Source organism: Rhinolophus sinicus, linkage group LG10, assembly GCF_036562045.2.
Source record: "Rhinolophus sinicus isolate RSC01 linkage group LG10, ASM3656204v1, whole genome shotgun sequence".
Classification (NCBI taxonomy): Eukaryota; Metazoa; Chordata; class Mammalia; order Chiroptera; family Rhinolophidae; genus Rhinolophus; species Rhinolophus sinicus.
In genome coordinates this window covers 83,579,210-83,598,741 of record NC_133759.1, presented here as the reverse complement: position 1 = coordinate 83,598,741, position 19,532 = coordinate 83,579,210, and the positions used below count along the sequence as shown (strand labels likewise).

Here is a 19,532-nt window from a genome sequence, read left to right as displayed (position 1 = left end):
GGCCGAGATACAAAATGCAAGTCCAAATTCCAACAGGTCTGGTCCGGGGGGTCCATTCTGGGCAAGTGGGATGGGGCAGGATTAAGAACTCTACATCAGCAGGAACTCCATCTCGGGCTCAGACCCACATGGGGGTTCAAAACTAAGCCCCACTGCTAGGATTATGTGGCTATGGGTTAGTGATTCCCCCAAACCTGTTCTGTCATTTGTAAAATGAATAATAGCACACAAGATTATTCACGGGTGAAGCAGTACCCCGCATGGACTAAGTCTGTAGCCACAAGGGCAATTATTCCCCACTACATTCTTGGTGCCCAGCACACAGCAGGCACTCCACACATTCGCTAAATAAAGCAGAGGCCCAATTGAAGCCAGGCTGAGATTCAATCAAACTTCTGGAGCCCAACCTATAAATGGGGTCAAGAATTCCCTAAACCAAGGAAGGCCCTGATCATTGACAAAGGAAGAGTCTTTTCTCACAATTCTATGATTAGTTCACCCCTTAAGGATTGGCACCTGCTGCCCTGCAGTTCCATTGTCTCCCTCTTCATTTTTAGAAATAACAGGCTCACAAAATGACATCTCAGGCTGCTGACTTCTGTTAAGTCTCCTTTAAAAGAGGCCTGGGAACAATTCTCACAGCTAGGTCCCCACTCTGCCAACACAACCTTTCTGGGCTAAAAGGTATCACCTATTAAGAAATCCATCACAGAGACAGGAAAAGAAAAGTGAAAGACAATTCCACACTCTGTCTTCACTTTATTCCTGATTCTCAAAACTCAAAGATGGGCTGAACTATTTTTAAATTGGTAGACTGAAAAGGAACCAAAAACACGATCTTACAATCCAAGGCGCTCATCCCCAGAGCACTCTTGTTTGGCCGGAAGGAGAAACTCTCTGGCTCTGCAAAAGTCAAGGGAAAAAAAATCATACACTGAATGCAAATTTCATTTCTCTCCTACCAAAAGGAAATAAGCAAAAATGTTTTTTTCAAAATGTTACAGTATCTTGAAGGATGTTTAAACTTCTCTTTTCTAAGCGAGGACCGAAGACATTCCTTCTCAGATCTTTGAGTTTTCAAGGATAACAGGAGAGTTAAAAAGGAGAGGAAGGGAAAGGAAGAGAGTCAGGATATATTCATTCTATTTTTAAACCCTCGCCCACAGTTTAGAGTAAAGGAACACTGGGATTCTCTAGTCCCACCCCTATCAGCTTCTGCTAAACACAAGAATCAGGACCTGCGCACGTACATGGCCCTGATTCCAGATTTGGGGATTACTGGCTGCCAATACTCCAAAGAATCGCTAGCTACCCAACCTTTCCTCCCCAGCCCTTCTCTGGGTGGCGCCTGTGCCTTTCGGAGAACCTGCGGCCCTGAGCAGGCTGGAGCTGCGTACAGGGAGCGAAGCAGTGCAAGCTGCCTTTTCCCGAGGGAAGGCAGCGCCCCCTTGGCAGGGAACACGCCAGTCCCACGGCTGGGCACCCAGGGGTGAGCAACTCTTCCCCAAGGGAGCTGGAGTCGTGGACGCGATGGGAATTCCCAACAGGATGTGGCACACCTGGCACGAGAGTCCCACTCCCGGACACCTGTGTGCCGCGCTCGTCCACCATGGTGACCCAGAGCACCGCTTGCGCTCGGCCACCTCCGGGCCATTCCGGAACGCAAACGGCTGGGAGACCGGTCTCTTTCCCCAACGGTTCGTGGCTGTCTCGCCCATTTTACGTATCCCTCCTTCCTCATTACAAGCATCTACGCGCGTCCCTCAGTGCCCCGGGGACAGAAAACCAGCCCGGCGCACGGCCGCCCAGGGGAGTGCCGTCCGACAGCCCCTCCCGCCCCGGGGCCTCGTCCCCGCCGGGCTCGGGGGCACTCACTCTTGAGCGCGCTGATGAGAGACTTCCCGTCCTTGATGAGCTCCTTGATGAATTTGTTGGTCTTGTCCAGCTCCGCTTCGTGTGACTTGAGCGTCTCTCGGAAGTGCGGGCTGTCCAGACAGCAGTCGCTGAATTCCAGAGCAGGGAGCCCCATGGTGCCCGCGGCGCCCAGCCGGGGGGCGCGCCTCCCCCGGGGCCCGGGCGGCCCGCAGCCCCGAGCACGCACGCAGTGGGACCGGGGCTGGCACCCCTCACGGCCGTCGGCTCCACAGGTGTGGCGCCGGCTCGCTCTCCGCTCAGTGTCCGCCTGCGCGCGTGAGTCCTGAACCGAGCCGGGATCGGCTGCTGGGCGGCGCGCTACGGAGCGGCGGACCTACAGCGGCGCCGGGAAGCGAGCGAGCGGGCGAGCTAGTGCGGCCGCCGCCTCCCCGCCTCTTTCGCTTGTTCGCTCTCCAGCAGCCGCGAGCGCCCTCTCACAGCAGCCTCAGCCGCCCCGCCGGCGTCCGGGCCGCTCGAACCTGCTAGCGATGACCTAATCCCAGCCGGACCAATCAGTCTGCCCGCCTCAGCCCGACCCCCGAACCTCCCAAGGCGCTCGGCCCTTCCGCGGCTTTGACCCAATCAGAGAGGCCTGGAGGCGGGGCCTGAGGCAGAGGGCGGGGCCCATGCCACCGCCTAGGTCCGCAGCACAAGCTCCGCCCCCTCCCGCCCGCGCGGTGTGCAGACCTAGAGCTTTGGAGGTAATCGCTGCGGTGCTTGGACCCCCACCACCTACGATCTTGCCCGCCTGATGTGGTCCCGGTCCGAGTCCGAGATGGTGCGTCTGCAGGTCTGGGGAGCGAAGAAGCTCAGATGTGCCCAGCACGAAAAAACAGGGAATTAGGGCTGCAGTTCCCCTCTGCCCGCCCTGTATTGCTGGGCAATCGAGTTTGCATTCAAAATGCAGCCCCTGCCCCGGAGAAACCCTAGTGCATCAAGCAACCACGTTGACCCTAGGCACTCGCTCCTTCCAATCAGGAAGGAAATATTTGCATCTTAAAATTACCAGCTCTTCTTGTCTGCAGTCTTCCCGCCCCCTACAGTCCGGCCGCGTCACCGCCACTCCGGCTTAAAACCCGCCCACGGCTGCTCTCAGCTAAAGGATCTAATATCCTTATCAGAATTTCAGCCGCCTGTTGTTTTCCTGTTCGGCATCGCACACAATTTTACATAATTTCTCCCACTGCCTGTCGTCCTTCGCTACACCGTGAGCTTCAGGAGGGAAGCGCCACCGCAGTTTTCTTGTACGCTGCGGAATCCCCAACACCTGGAACTGGTTGGCACTGAATAACATTGAGTGCTCACCATGTGCTACTTGTGCTATGGCGATTGATAAATACTTGTGGAACAAATGAATGGATCCTTTCAGGTGTCCCTCTCCATCTTCCATCCCCAGTGCGGTGCCCTCTTGTCCCTGTGTTCCACTATAGGAATCAATTCAAGCAGCTCACTCACTGCTCTTGTCAGGTTGGATCCCACAATGTCTAGTGCTGAATGGTGAACAACTAGAGGCTAGGGACTGTCCTTGAATAAATTATTTGTATGTCCAGGAACCAACAGCCCTCGTTCAGTTAAGGGGGGGGGGGGGCAGTTGTGGTTTTTCTGTTGTTGTGTTTTGTTTTGTTAAGTCTGCTATGTGCAGGTACTAGGCTACATACTAGGGATTCAGAGAATGAAATTGACTGCTGCTGGTCAGTGGGAGAAAAAAGCAACAAGCAATAGCAATGCCACATGGTAAGTTAGGATAGAAGGCCTGGGTGCTGGGGAACATGAAGGGGTTGCCAACTCAGGGGGCCAGAGAAAGCATCTATGTTGAGAGATTAATTGATTAATTGATTGATTTATTAAATGAATGAATGAATGAAATCTATTTGCTAGCTGTATCTACACATTTAGACTTGATAGCAGGCATGGGTTTTAACCTCAGCTCTGCCATTTGCCGGCTGTGTGACCTTGGACAGTTAATCTCTCTAAGCCTCAGATTTTTTTTAAGTGTGAAATGGGGATGGTAATAGTTCCTACCTCCCCCAGGGCTGTTCTGAAGATTAAATGATAGGACACACATAAAATGCTTACTTAAACCAGTGTCTGTAGTGTAATAACTGCTCCCTCCTCAAAAAAAAAGAAAATGTTAGCTAAATTAAATGGTAACTAACCATGTTATTGGAAGATGAACTATGATAAATTCCATTTTTATAATGTTTTGTTTCCTCTGGCAGATGTTATATAAAATTATTAAAGAACTGATTTTTCACATGTAAAGTGTAAATGTAGGTGCTCATGTGAAGACAGAATTGAAGGTAGGTTTCCTCTATTATTCTCGTAAGCCAAGAGGAAATCAAGAGCCTCAAGGAACAGGAACCAGGTTCAGTTCAGGACTCGACAAAGAAAAAGATTTGCTGGTCACTTTGGAGACATCAGGATTTAACTCTTCAGAGAAGATTCCCTGCCCTCCCAATTCAAGCAGTGCCCACTCTTAGTCGCCATTGTTATTTTATATCTTAGACCCCTGATTGTTTTCTTCAGTGCAGGCATAACAATTTGAAGTTACTTTGCCTGTTGACCCCACACACACATTGTCTCCCTCTCCCCCCACCCCACTCCATTAGAATGTAAGCTCCCTGTTGGCAAGACCGTGCTGGGACTGTGTGGTTTATGGCTATATCCTCAGTGCCTAGAACGGTGCCTACATATTGTAAACTCCCAGTAACTATGTCATGGATGGATGGATGGATGGATGGATGGATGGATGGAAGGATGGATGGATGGAAGGATGGAGAGCCCTGGCAGATGCTCAGTGCTCAGGCTCTCCTTAGAAGTATAGAAAGGAAAGTGAACTGATCTTGCAGCTGCCGCAAGAAGAAAAAAGAACTAGTGAAATTTGTGACCACAGAGACCTAGAACCGAAATCCTAGACCAACCACATAGACTCAGAATTTCTAGGGAGAGGAACAAAGAGAATATATGGTAGCTGGGTGACCCCAAGCTAAAAAAAATTACACAAACCACACACGCATGGAAATACACTACACACTGAGACTTGAGGTAAATAAAAATTTGGTGGGTTGCTTCGTACTTCAGGCACAATAATCTTTCTTCACTTGGCCTCTGGGTCACCACCCACTCACTGCCTCTTGGGTCTCCGTTCTCACTGTTCCCTCCTCCTCAGCTTCCTTTGCTGATTCCTTCTCATTTTCCCAACCTTTGAACATTGGACCATCCCAGGTTGGTTCTCAAACCTCTATTCACACACACCTCCTAGATGATCGCAACCTGCTTCGTGGCTGCAAGTGCTATCTGCACACCAACAACCTCCAAATATCTACCGTAGCTTTGAACTCCCTCCTGAACTCCGGATAGGTATAAACAACTTGACTGCTGAACACTCTATCTGTATATCCAAATAGATCTTTCACCCTTAAAAGGGGACCAGACACATGACCTAATCAGAGGCAATGAGATAGAACTCTTAGACTTGCTAGAGCAACGAGGCCAAAGGTACTCTTTGTTGAACTTGAAGCTGGATGGATATACACCAGGAGATCATGTGAGCCACTGTATCATGGGAAGAGCCCATCTGAGAATGAAGCTAAGAGGAAACAAGAACTGAGAGATGAAGGAAGGAAGGAAGGAAGGAAGGAAGGAAGGAAGGAAGGAAGGAAGGAAGGAAGGAAGGAAGGGGTCAAGTATTGAAGACATTGTTTAAGATCTTAGATCTGGCCACACCTGAAGCTAGCATATTGCTATACTGTATCTCAATTACGTGAGCCAAAAAATTTCCTTTTTAAGCTTTGGCCACATTGTGTTAACGTTTCTGTCACTTGCAACCAAGAAGTCCAGATAAGAACCATAATTCCATCTCTATTTTTGTGTGCTTCATCCACGAACAGAGAATCAACTAGCTATAGTCAGAGTTGCTTCCTTAGCCCGGCTAGCCTATGAGTGCCATCCATACTATGCTCAGATTTTCAGGTCAGCCTCTTGCCACCTTCCATATCAGCCTCAGTCTCTGTTTCTCCTTTGTGCTGTCTCTGTTACAGAGCTCTAGTCCTCACCTGAACTTACTGAACTCACAAACTTCTAACTTCCAAGGTTCACCAAGCTGTGATCCTCACTGCTTCCCATGAACCCTTCCTGTTTATTATATTCACCTACAGTGGGCTCTTTCCACGCTGTCGATCTGTTTGTTTTAATAACTAGAGGCAGGACTGGATGGAAGCCACATCTGTCCCTAGACGTGGAAAGCCCAATGCCAAATTGTTGAGCCCTGGCCACCACCCAACACCACGGGTACACTCTGTTCAAGCTCAAGCCGCCTTGTCCTGACTGCTGGACCTGCTGCTGTTTTTGCCTCTTTCCTTCCTAATGATAAGTTCAGCCTGATGTTACATGCAACTCCATCATCTCTATTGTGATTGTGTCACCCAGGATCTTTGTCATTTCCTCTCAGAGATCTTGGGAATTTCTGTGCAAGCGTACCTCAGTGCTCTAGAGAAATCTAGCTTCCAAACACTCTATCACAAGCACTGCAATGGTGTTCTTCCTTCTCAAATAAGCTTGTTTCCCCTTTCCCTGCCTCCAAACCGGCAAGGTAACTCATTCATATCTGCCAAGAGAGGAAAACAGCTATTGTCAGAATTATTTTACAAGAGGAGAAGACTTTTCCATTCAGCTTTTGGCTGAGACAGAGGTATGTTGTTCTGACGACTTGATCTCCTTCCTCTGCTTTTATTATCTTTCTCTCATTCAATAACTATAAGTGGAGTCACCTTCTATATTCCTGTCAAGCCCCAGAGAATGGAGTTGTAACCATTCAACTCAAATTCAACAAATTATTAATTGAGCATCTATTATCTGCCAGGCACTCTGCCAGGTAAGGGAGTATAAAGTAGGATAAGACAAGCAATCCCTAACTCATTCAGAGTCTACTCTAGTGAGGCTAGAAATGAGGCAGCAAATAGACATGTAAACAAATACATGAACAAAATTTCAGACAGTGAGCAGTGCTATAAAGAAAACATAGGGGGATAATGTGTTTCAGAGTAGGGGGGACTATTTCAGGTACAGTGATCAGAGAAGTCTGTTCTAAGGAGGTACTACCTGAGTTAAAACCCAACTGAAGAAAAGGTACAAGCCATGTGAAGATCCTGGAGACGACTATTCCAGACAGAGCTCAGCACATGGAAAGGCACTAAGCTCAGAGCAAGCTTGAGGTGTTTGGGGGAGGGGGAGGTCGGTGAAATATGGCCCAGGGACCAAACCGAGTCAGCCTCTTTTTGTATAGCCCAAAAGCTAAGAATGGCTTTTACACATTTAAATAGTTGGAAAAAAAGAAGCATATTTCTTGATACATGAAATTCAAATTTCAGTGACTATAAATAAAATTTTTATTGGAATACAGACATGCTCATTCATTCATGTGTTTTCCATGGCTGGTTGCCTCACTGGCAGAGTTGAATAGTTGCCACAGAGACTGTGTGGCCTGTAAAACCTAAAACAATTACTATCTGGTCCTTTGCATAAAACATTTACAGAGCTCTGCGTTAGAAGAACCGGAAGAAACATCTTTCCAAGGTTGAGATAACCTTGCAGTTCTTTAATTATTTTGGATCCTTTTGCCTATAAATAACAGAAAACCTGTTTTCAGCTGACTTAAGCAATGTGGAGGATTGAAGAGAGACATAAACTCTTTGCTACTTTTCCCGTGAAGAGGTAAACTCCATCCCATCTCCTCTTGAAGATGGGTGGGATTTGTGCCTGCTTTGACCTACAGATTATAGCAGAAGTGCTACTGTGCCAGTCTAGACTTGGTCCTAAAGAGAATGCCAGCTTCCACTTCCTGCCTATTGGAACACTGTCTCTGGGATCCCAGAACTCCCTGTGTAAGAAGTCTGACTCCCCTGAGACGGCCATGCTGCAGAGGCCACATGGATAGGCTCTCATGGCAGGCCCAAGCAGAGCCTCGACTGCCAGCCATCACTACCAAGATGCCAAATTTGTGACTCTTCAGACCAGCCCCATTAGCCAGCTGAATACCACTGAGTGACTTCAGGGGACGTAACAGAAGATCACTTCTCTGAGCCCTGCTTAGCTTCCTCACCCACAAAATTGTGAAATAAACAAAATAGACACTGTTTTAAGCCACTCTATTATGGGGCAATTATTTCGTAGGAATAGACAACCAGAACAAACAACACAGAAATTTTATATCTCATATAATACGCAGTTCAGAGGTAGATCAGGGTTTAGCCACAAAGTGTCCTGGTACTGCTTTTCTACAATTCCTTTGGCTCTGCTTTTTGCTTTGGGTTAGTTTCATCGTCAGGCTGGTAGTAAGATAACTGCAGTAGTTTCAGGAGTCTCATTCAAACCAGTTCTTAGGGGAGAGAATATGTAGAGTGATCAGAATCTACTTTGGAATTAGGGAGGGATTTTCCTGTGAGTCACTGGGAAGGGATGGACACCTGAACAAAACTGGTGGAAGGAAGATAAGAAGGAGGTAGGTAAGAAGTAAGTAAGTGGATATTGGTCAGCAACACGCTGTGTTCAAGGTACCTTTCCTTCCATCATTCATTTATTCATCCATCCATCCAGAATATTTCAGGTTGACCCCATATAAATATGATTTTTAACATAAGTCAAACATTGTCAAACAAAAATAATTTCAAATGGTTATACTTAATATTTATCAAGCGTTTACTATAGTGGCAGGCCTGGGGCTCGATGTTAGGGCTACTACAATTAAATAGCACTAAGTTTAAGGAAGTGAAAGTACAGGACCAGCTATATAACCTGCAGAACTGAGTACAAAATGAAAATGGAGAGTTCCTTGTTCAAAATTGTTAATAATTTCAAGACGGCAACCGCAAAGCGTTAAAGCAAGCATGAGGTCCTTCCAAGTACAGGACCCTGTGTGATTGCACAGGTTGCATGCCCATAAAACTGGCCCTGGGAAAGAGCAAACATCCACAAGACAACAGCAGGGGACCTCGTTTAGACTGGGGGATCAGGAAGGCTTCTCTGAAGAGGGGATATTTAAGCAAGGACCGGAAGGATAGACAGGAGAAGCCAGGTGAAACATAGAGGAATATGACTCCCCCGCAGAACAGCATTCTTCCTTCTCCCCCACGTTCCAAGCTGGTTAAGAGACTTAGGGTGGCCTGTCACCAGTTGTGATGAGATAAAAAGATAGAGGCAACAGATCCTTTTCCTGTCTGTGCCAGCTCAGGCCTGTTTCCCAACCCTTTTTGTGTTCCAGATCTTAACACTTGGGTAATCTACCCCTATAATCTGATCCTTCCCCTTCGGCACCGTAGATGGTCAGGACAGCCCTAGAGCGATGCCAGCCCCGTTCCTTGCAGTGCTCAACTACAAGAGCTTCCTAGGACAACAGCTTAACCCTCCCAATCAACTTGGCCCAGGACTGTCATACACAGGGAAGAGTTCTCCCTGTCCTCACATTCCCTACTCCCCAAACCGTGAAGACAGCTAACACACATTGGACCTCAAAATTTTTCGTCACCAAACCAAAATCTTTTCCCTGAAATCACTTTATCCCATTTTCAGTTCTACAATGTTCTTTTTCTATATGGGATCCTATGGAAACTTGGTGCAGTGGGCCTCCAAGTTGGTTGTAAACAGAATCAGATGAGAAGCTTATTAAAAATACAGATGTACCTGCCCCGTGCCAAACCCAGCTCCTCTATTTTTAACAAGTTCCACAGGTAATTCTGGTGCACTGCCAGGGCTCTGAACCATTGCTTTAGCAAGCTGGACAGAATAAAGAGAAAAAAAATCCCACTTGGCTGGTATAAGTCAGACAGTTTCATTTCTAGTGTTAAATGTGACCCCTCAGGCCAACTACTGTTATTCAGTGCCTCAGTTTCCCCATTAAGTAATGTGGTGAGGATTCTTCCATTACATCTCTACCCTAGAGGTTGTCTGTAGTATAAAACTCATGTTGTCTTCCCTTTATCTAGTCCCTCTCTGGGGGTCGCACCCTAGTTTCCTCTGGGAACTAACTACCCCTCTCCCATTGCAGGTAGGCTTGGTAAGAATGTCATTCCAGGTGCTCTGATGCCCCCTGGCTCACACCAATTGACCAAGACCCAATTTTTTCTCTCTCGGGAAATTAAATCTGGAGACAAGTGAAGAAGAGCCTGAAAATAAATGAAGTTGATTCACTTGGTATGGGTGACCCAAAAGTGTGTCTGTTAGTTCCTGCTTCTTCAGCTATTCTGGTTCCTATATTTTCTGAAACCTGGTTTTCAGCTTTTCCTTGGGATCTGTGAGCAAACCTAGAGCCATCTAATAAATTGTTTCTTTTGCTTAAGCAAGCAGAGTTGGTTCTGCTGCTTGCCACCAAAGAATCCTGAGTCTCAGAATCAAGATCTTTGATAGTGTTCTCTATGATAACTGTTCTGTGGCTTCCATTCCTTAAAGCCACTATGAATGATGCTCTTATAACTAAAGTGACCATTCTATGCAAAGTCACAGGTTTACTGTAATAATGACATCTTGATTCCAGTAGTAACAGATAGTGAAAATTCCTCAATAGATAAGAGATTATTCACTGTCTTGGTGAAATATCCTAAACAGACACAGGCTTTGGGTAAATACTCTTCCTCACAATGAGGCTCATTGTTCTGGACCCCAGGAAAGAAAAAGACAAGAGAAAAGGGAAAAGAGTTTGAGTTCAATTTAAACCATCTCCCCTTTAGCTGCATCGCACCCTAAACACACAAATTTAAGAAAAGGCCTATTCATTAAGTATTTAAAAGTGAGCTGGAAATTACATCCAAATATGTATGTTAAGGGGTGACTATTGAAGAGGAAATAGCTTTAGTGATTGAACCCTTTCCTCTTACCAGCCTCTATTTTATCTCTAACCCCATCTCATTGTCACAATTATTTCTTGTCTTTTTTGATATCATCATTATTATGATTCTAGCTAACAGTTAATGAGCACTTCCTTGACTCAGGCATGATGCTGGATGCTTTACATACATTGCCTCGTGTAATCCTTACAATGACCCTTCAAAGTCAATATTATTATCCTCATTTTACACAAGGGGAAATGGAGCTCAGTGAGGTTAAGTAATAGGGCTAATGACTTGTTATCTGTGTGCCCCACCTCTCCTTAAGCCTTCCTCCCACGATGCCCTATTGCTTTAAATGCTTCATCCAAGACATCACTGTAAAGAATATTAAATGTGGCATTGCATCTCAAATGAAATGACAACTGAACTCACTGCCTGTGTCAGGTATTGTTTCCCTCACTAGACTATAAACTCCTTGAGGGCAGGAACTATGTTTTGTCCAACACAGTATCACCGCATATATCTGGCCATAGAGGAGGGGCTCAAAGAATGCTGGTGGAACCAATGACTATCTTGTAGGGTCCTTAGACTTAGGGACCATCACAGAGTTAGGAGAAAGAAGCGTTAGTGTCAAGAAGTCCCCTTCTAGGAAATAAAATTTTCAGGTTACCCCTAGAAAATTCAATCAACTTTGACATTTTGCCAAGTCTTTAAACAGCACCAGATGATTCTGAACTTGGGATTCTGGGCAGCCCTTTTCCTTCCTGAAGAGCTATTCCATCTTTTAGGCACAGTCATGCTTTGGCTTGAGTTTATGAGAAGCAGAAGTTTCTAAAAATCTGATAGGGGAAGCATAGACTAAAAGGCTGAAGTGCCAGTCAGACTTTTCCCAGGGCAAGTTTGCTCACAAAACACTCCAATCCAGCTCGCATGCCCTCCATTGAGGACTGGGCGTGTAACGGTATTTTATTACTTCCAGAACTAGAGTTAATCTTTGGTTGATATACGACCTGCCATATATACTTAGGTGAATTCCTTTTGTGCCTCCTCCTCAAATGTGGAAAACAACCAAATAAGGATATACATAACCAACCAAAATTTCCCACCAAGTCTGTAGGGTTCCCTCAGTGGCGTCTCATTCATTTACTACTATTAGTTCAGAGTTTGGCCTTTGGGTTCAGGCAAATCTGAGTTTTGGTGTGTTCTTGGTGTTTTAAGTGGCAATTGTGATCTGAAGTCATCCTTCAACCCCATATATTACTTTCTCAACTTCTAAATTATAAGTAGAATTAATTGGGAATAAGGCAATGAAGCTATATAGACTTAACTTATCATGACACTTCTGTCCTGAGCTCGCCTTTGGAAAAGGTTCAATAAACTAGATCTATTATTCTTACAAAGATTATTGTGACCATTTGTCAAGAAAAATCACCACTGCTATTGCACATATCTTGACTATTTTATGGCCCAAACTTTCTGTTTCTATGTTAATGCTCGAATATAAGGCATGAAACAGGTATGATTTTTAACGTAATGAACGGACAAAACATGACTGTTTTCTCAAAAGTGACAATTAGCAGGCATTTCAAAATCCACATCCTGCCTGATTTTAATCAGATCATTGGTTAATCCTTTACAGTTTCAAGCCAGATGATTTCAAAGGTTCAAGATACCCATTAGATTCTACTGACTACAGGTAGGCCCATTGAATGGGGAAAATCCTAACACAGTGACAGGAGAACTCTGCTAAAGTTAGATGTGGCTACAGGACTTGCTTGAGCTACTGGAATATGGGCAGTAGTTTATAAAACTGCTATTCAGAATATGATTTTATGTGTTCCCCTTCTTCCTGCCAGGAACAGTTGACATTGATCTAGATGTGTAGTGTGAACAAAATAACCTTTTGTTGTCTTAAACCACTGAGATTTTAGGGCTATTGGCTTCTTTTGGCTTCAACTGATTGGCTATTGGCTATTTATGTCTTAAATGCTGTATAAGTTGACATATATAATAGATACACTCCTGGTGCCATGCCATAGACACCATGAGACTTACAGGAACTGAAAAGGATTCCCAACCGCAAAGACCAAGGTACCGAGTGCGAAAACCAAGAGGTGATGGGGCATCGTGTGCATCCTCGCATGTTGAGCAACAATTCATTTTATGAAGCTAGCAGTTTTGTGGGATAGGAAAACAAAGCTCTGAATTACAGTCAAAGTCAGAATAATTCTAGCAGACTGCTCAAAAGATTCTAAGAGATCATGAGAGTGAGAAACATGAATCCTAAATCTGTATTCTGAGCTGGAATTCTGCTCATCTGTTGATAGACTAATGCACTGATGCACTGGAGATAATCCAGAGCAGGCTGTGTCTCTCTCATCCTCACGCACTTCCCAGGTGGGTTGGGATCTATCATCCATCCCAGGTAGCCCTCACTCTAAGGACCTTATGATCTGTCCCTTAAGTCTCCATGGAGGAAGGGCTCAGAGTTGATGCCAATTTGTACATGTTATCTATTCCTAAGCCAGCCTCTCCGTGAAGGAATCACTGGTCTTCCATATTCTTTTTCTCAAAGCTAGAATGGAGAATATCATTCATTATTTGTAATTACAAAACACACATGATCTAAATCTCACCAGTAGTAAAGATCATTTGCTGAGTGCTTTCTATGTGGCACTATGACAGGTACTTTACAGGTTTCGTTTTCTTTAATCCTCACAATAACTCGATAAGGTAGGAACTGTTACCTTCTTTCCTACAAATGAAAAAAACAAAGCTTAGAGTAGTCAAATATCGAGCTGAAGGTCAGCCAGCCTAGAAGTGGGAAACCTTATGCAAACCCAGAAGCTGTTCTCTTAGACAAAGCACCTTTTCCCCACCCCTCCTGACCATCTTGTAATATCTCAATCCCCACACCCAAGATAGAAAACCCTGAAGTTTTTCTTGCCTTCCTTCATTTTGCCAGTGACCTGATTACATCATTTCTGGTCTCAAACCAACGCTGCTCCAGTATATTCCCCAGGAGAACCGGGTCCTCAACACCTGCTTAGTTTCTTCCTGCCTTTGCAGAGAAGAGTCTGGGAAATTAATCTAAGAAAAAACGAGAGTGATCCAAGACAGAAAAAAAAAAAAAAATCCCACAGAGGGAGAGAAGTTACTTTCCACTCTGATAAGTCTCTATGACTAACTAGTAACCATGGAAGAGAAAAGTGATCTATGGGCTTGTTTGGGAGCCTGAGGCGGAAATAGACACCATGAGACCAAGAAGTGGGCGGAACCAGAGGCTGCAGCCAGGAAACAAAGGACAGGAAACAGGATTTCTTTTTTCCAAAGTGCAGAACAAAGCTGATCAGGAGTTTGGCAGGAAGAAGGACCACCACTTCATACTTTCAGTGGAAAAAGTACGAAGTGCTCAAAATTGAAGATATTTGGGAAGGGATGAGTCATGGAGGAATGGTATATAGAATATTCTCTTTCTGAGAACAGTCATTTAATATTCCTGCTCAGCATTCTTTTATTATTTGACTGCAGTCCTCATGATTTTCAATAGGAAACCAGGAAAGGGCTTTAATACTCTCACCTTGCTCTTTATGGGACACTCAACCTGGACAGTTAAGTTCTTTTTCACCTCCCCTTCTTTCCTTCTTTCATATATTGCTAGTCTCTCTTCCTGGAATGCTTCTCCACTACTGTTAGCCTAGGTAATTCTTCATTTTTAGCTTCAACTTAGCTTAGATGTTACTTCCTCAAAGGAGTGTCACCGGGCTATCATCCACAAGACCCTAACGTTTACCGTTTTTCAACACCTAAACTGTGTCATCTGCGATGCTTACTTACAGGAACTGAAAAGGATTCCCAACCGCAAAGACCAAGGTACCGAGTGCGAAAACCAAGAGGTGATGGGGCATCGTGTGCAAAAAGGACCTTGTGCCAAAGGGCCAAATGCAACAGAATAACTACACATGCCTAAAAGAATGTAATCACTCCACATCACAGCCAGCCTATAAATAGAGAAAGCTCCTCCCCAGTCGGGAAGAAGGAGCCTTCAGTCATGAGCTCGTCCTTCTCTATTCCTTGATCAAAGAATAAAGTTTCTGCTCTGCTTTACTGGACTCGGTCTCATTCTATTCGAGTGAATGGCACTACTCTGGCAGAGATCGCTAGTTGCCTATCCAGGATCCATTCTTTCTTTCTTCTTATTAAGAGTATTCTGATTTTGTTGGTGGTGAAGTTCCCACTAAAACTCTGCATTTCCCAGCCTCCCTTGCAACTGGAGTAACCATGAGACACAGTTCAAGCCAATAAGGTGTGAACAGAAACTGTTAGATTGTACTTCTGGAAAATTTCCCTGTTTGTTTTTGGCCCTCCTTCCTTGCCTGTGTCTGGATCTGTGCCATGATGAAAGTACTCTAGCAGACTTATACTAGCCAAGGATCATACTTGAATGATGGCAGATCAGAAAGTTAGAAAGAACCTGATGACACCGAAGAGCTACAATACCAACCCTGGTCTGCTCACTTCTAGACTTCTCCAAATTGTTTAAGCAACTATTCATCGGGACTCTGTTACTCCTAACTGAACATAACCTCCAATGGATAATCCTCACACAAATAAATATTTCCTTGACTCTCTCTCAGAATATACCATCCTCTTCCTTCATAGCACTTGTACTTTCTAAGGATTCGTTTGTTTGATTAATGGCTTAGACTTCTCACTAGTCTATAAGCTCCATGAAGGCTGGGACAAGATATCTTTTGCTCATTGCTATATTCTCAGCACCGAGAAATTCGGACAGCTAGATTTCTGTGGTGCCCAATGAATGCCATCAGTAAGCAGCCCCATCAATGGCTGAAAAAGCAGTCTGAATGTCAAGTAAGTGAGCAGGAGTCTTTCAAAGGAACAACACAAATGTTGGAATTTCTGAAGAGATGAAGTAGAATATAAGTCAAGCATCTCGATCAACAAAGCAGAACAAACTTGCCCTTTTAATCCAAGCAGTTTTTGTTACGTTTTCATTTCCTGCACTGAGTGCTGGAGACAATGAAATAGCTTTTACAGGGAAGGTTCAATTAAATGAGAGCATGTGTGATAAAATTGTGAGGATTTTGGAATTATTAACCAGGGTCATTATTGTGATGATAGTACTACGTGGTAAACATTTACGACTATTCTCTCAAAATAATCATTTGCATTTATAACCAATTTCTGTGCTTAATAACTCCCAGGCTTTAAGCATATTTCCTCCACTGAAGGACATATCCAAATATAACCTTTTCTCATGTTTACTTGTGTATGTTGGGAAGAACCATTACTATTGTAAACCGTTTAGACTTAATTCAACTTTTTTTTTTTTTCTGGAAAATATTTTTAAATTCTTACTTTGGTAGGAAAATGGGACCTGGACAAAATATTTGTGGCTGTACTTGTTCCCACTCATCATTTGATAAGTCTGCACAGACAGTGCAGAGTTGAGTAAAGCATACATCATGCAAACCTCAATTGATGAGTGTCAAAAATGATCGTCATCCCCTGACTAGCAAGCAGACCCTGACTTGGTTTGGGCTCCCCTAGAAGCAAACTTGGAAACAAGGATTTGAGAGCAACTAGTTCATGTGAGAGGTGCAGACACACTGGTAAAGCGTTGGAGAGGTGATAGAGGAAAGGAAGGCAGCCAACAGGGTGATGTTAGCAAGCCAGCAACTACAGTAAGCGACTGGAACTTAACCCTACAGAGAAACTCTGGGAAATCATGTAAAAGAAACTTCTCGGAAGTATCCCACCAGAAGGATGAGAGATCAGGGGTACTTCTCCACCAATTCCCATCAGGCATGGGTCGAGGCCACTGTTCTCAGGGATGTGAATTCCCTGGCAGCCTGGAAAGCAGGGCAGAGGGGCCTTCTATGGTCTGGAAAAAGCTCTCTGGTACAGAGGTGCAGACCTCGGCAGTTAGAAGGGTAGAGAGCACAAGGGAGCAGAAAGTTCAAAGGGAACTGACAGCCTCTGCTACAGCCCCTTTCAAGTAAAGCTCTGACACCAATGTCCTACTTCACAGGTGACATAGGAGAAGTCTTTAGATGGCACTTGGGAAAACTTTATAAAACAATAGTTATAAATTTGGTTTATAGTTCCTTTCCACTTAATGCATAAGGTGCTGGTTTTCCTTTTGTGAAAAGGATATACTAAATAGATTATAAAAGAAATCACGTAAAACAAAGGTGATTGATGGATTTAAAGAAGAATCCTGAAGAAAATAATCAGACAGATTGTACACCAATATGCAAAGGTAATAGGAAAATGCCTGAAGCTGGGAAACCCTGATGGATATTTTACACGTGGTGAAACTGAAACGTAAAGTTAGACTAGTGAGTATTTAATAAATGTCTATGAAATGTCTATTGTGTATCCAGCATTCTTCAAAAATATGAGACTTGGGAGGCATGAACCCTGTATCAAGGATTTTACCAGTAGTAGCAGCAATAGCAGTAGTACTAGTCATGGTAGTAATAGTATTAGGTGAGAGCTCATGTTTACTATCTCCTTACCTGCCTTTCTCAAGGAAGCTATACCAGCCCTCATCAAATACATGAAACAATCAAAGGGCTGGCTATGCAGAGAATGAGGGTCAGATTGTACTAGAAGAGGTTTCAAAAAATGAAAAAGAAACCTTTATGGCAGCATGAGCAAAGACAGAGAGAAGGGTCTGGTAGAGGTCACAGGCAGAGGACAAAGCAGGCATGGCCTTAGTGTCTTCACCCACTGACCCATCTCCTATTCCACTCAAGCTACAGAGGGGAACTCAGCAGCTGGGAGCAGGAAGCACGAGGAGGAAGCAAGCTGCTGATGACGCTGCCAGGCTGCCCCCAAAATGTGCTGTCTTGAGAGGCTGTCTTATTGTGTAAGGAGACATAAAATATCCAGATGGCAATTTTTGGATTTTCAGCTTCCTATACAGAAGCCACATTTTCCAGTACATCCTAATTCTATTGAGAGAGAGAGAGAGAGAGAGAGAGAGAGAGAGAGAGAGAGATCATTAACAATAGCCAGGCATGAAAATGAAGAGTCATTAGACTAGGACGGGCTTAGCAGCCGCACCAGCTCTGTATTCATGCAGTGGAGGTGCAGCGGGCAGCAGCCATTGCTGGGCAGACATCTTGCGGCCTCCAGGGACCATCACACCTCTGTCAGCACAAATCTGGACTGACAGGAACATCACTTTCAATCAAGGCGTAGTCTTACCCTCAGAGCCACAGGCTTGCCACAGAAGATGCCTGAATGGTTGACTCCGAAAATAAAGAGGTGCTTATTTGCATCAGAACTTGAATTTGCATGTTGCGTATGTCACTGAAGTGCGAAGAACAGAAGTGTGGTCTGTACTCACATAGCTCCACATCCTTCCGATTTGAAACTGAGCTATCCAACCTTAAGAAACCCATCCTGCCACTCACTCTAGCGTGAGACTTGGGGAAATTCGTTTAGTTTCCTAGAGCTTCTCTTTTTCTATAACAGAAGTATCTATGTCATAGGATTGTCATGAAAATAAAATGAGGTAAATTTTCAGCTTGGTGCCTGATACATGGTGTTTACGAAATGCGTGAGTATGACTAAGCAGAACTGATTTTTATTGTAGCCGGTTTTATTTAACCTTTGCTGTCCTTCCTCGTTGCAGAGCAGCAAAGGGTACTGTTAAATTAATTAAACAGGGAGGCCATTCGACTGAGGTGGCGCTAATGCTGTGGCAGCCTACATAAGCAAACCAAAATCTAAGCCTGTAAATGCCTCAAGGTTACCCAATTGAAGCCTAAGGACAACCAATCACAAATAGTCAACTAGGCTTTAAGCGACAGCCAATAATCAGATAACTTCCTTTCTTTGCTTCCAGTTTGGTGCTACCTGATTGAAATTGATTTTTGGTCAAATAAACTCTTAAAATTTTTAATATGCCCCAGTGTATCTTTAACAGTATAAAGAGGGAATGACACAAAATTGGGGAAAGGATTTGACCAAATCCAAGCCTTACAAGAAGATAAGAGAGAGGATGGGGAAGGATGAGTAAGGTTCTGAAACACCAACCCAGAATGGAAGACGGGACAAGATAAAGAATCCATTACAAAAATATGCTTTTACTCATAAACACCGATTCATTTGACTGTGACAGAGCACATTTAAAATAACTTAGTGGGAAACTAAATATGTTTAATCCTAAAGAAAAAGGTACATAAGAAAGAATATAATTAAAATGTCCACTGGAAGGTGGAGGGAGGCCATGCTGCTTTTGCTGGCAAAATCAGAACGCTGACACTGACGGTCTACTGTGATGGGACAGGCCCTGCTTCCCCTGCAGCATATGAGGCACCGTCTCCTGGGGGCCATGGTGACCGCCTCTCCCTAGTCTCTTGCTTCCACTTTTGACAAGCATAAACCAGTCTCTGCCCAGCAGCCAAAGTTCAGTCTAAAAATGTAAATTAGATTGTTACTGTTCTGCTTCCAATCCTTTCTATGGGACCCTGCCGTGGACTGAAAGGTCATGATTTGATCTTCAAGCACTTGTCTGGCTTCTGACTACTTCTCCAGCCTCTTTTTGCAACACCACCTTGCTCGTGATAGAACAGGCCAAGCTCGTTCCCACAGCAAGACTGTTCCCTCTGCCTGGACCACTTCTGTCTACATCTTTCATGGCTGCAGTCTTAATTCAGACATGACCTCCTGGACTTCCTCGGCCACCCAACCAAATGTGAACTATCTCACTCCCATTCATTCTCGATTCCAGTACTTTCTTTTCTTCTCTTCCTAGCACTTTAA

General features: G+C 44.5%; 1 protein-coding gene across 5 annotated transcripts in view; it reads right to left on the bottom strand.

The window, feature by feature from the left end:
* The window catches only part of ARHGAP26 (Rho GTPase activating protein 26), a 703,968-nt gene that overhangs the window by 398,575 nt on the left and 285,861 nt on the right, over positions 1-19,532 (bottom strand). Inside the window, exon 1 of one of the 5 annotated variants that reach the window (XM_019739058.2) lies at positions 1,876-2,419. The exons of 1 other annotated variant lie outside the window; for it this stretch is intronic. In XM_019739058.2, the coding sequence (XP_019594617.1) occupies positions 1,876-2,029 (154 nt within the window). In that variant the 5' untranslated portion in view covers positions 2,030-2,419. Of the gene's footprint in view, positions 1-843; positions 875-1,559; positions 1,763-1,875; positions 2,420-19,532 lie in introns of those variants that run through there. 3 more of the 5 variants (XM_019739059.2, XM_074313708.1, XM_074313707.1) reach the window with 3 other exon arrangements.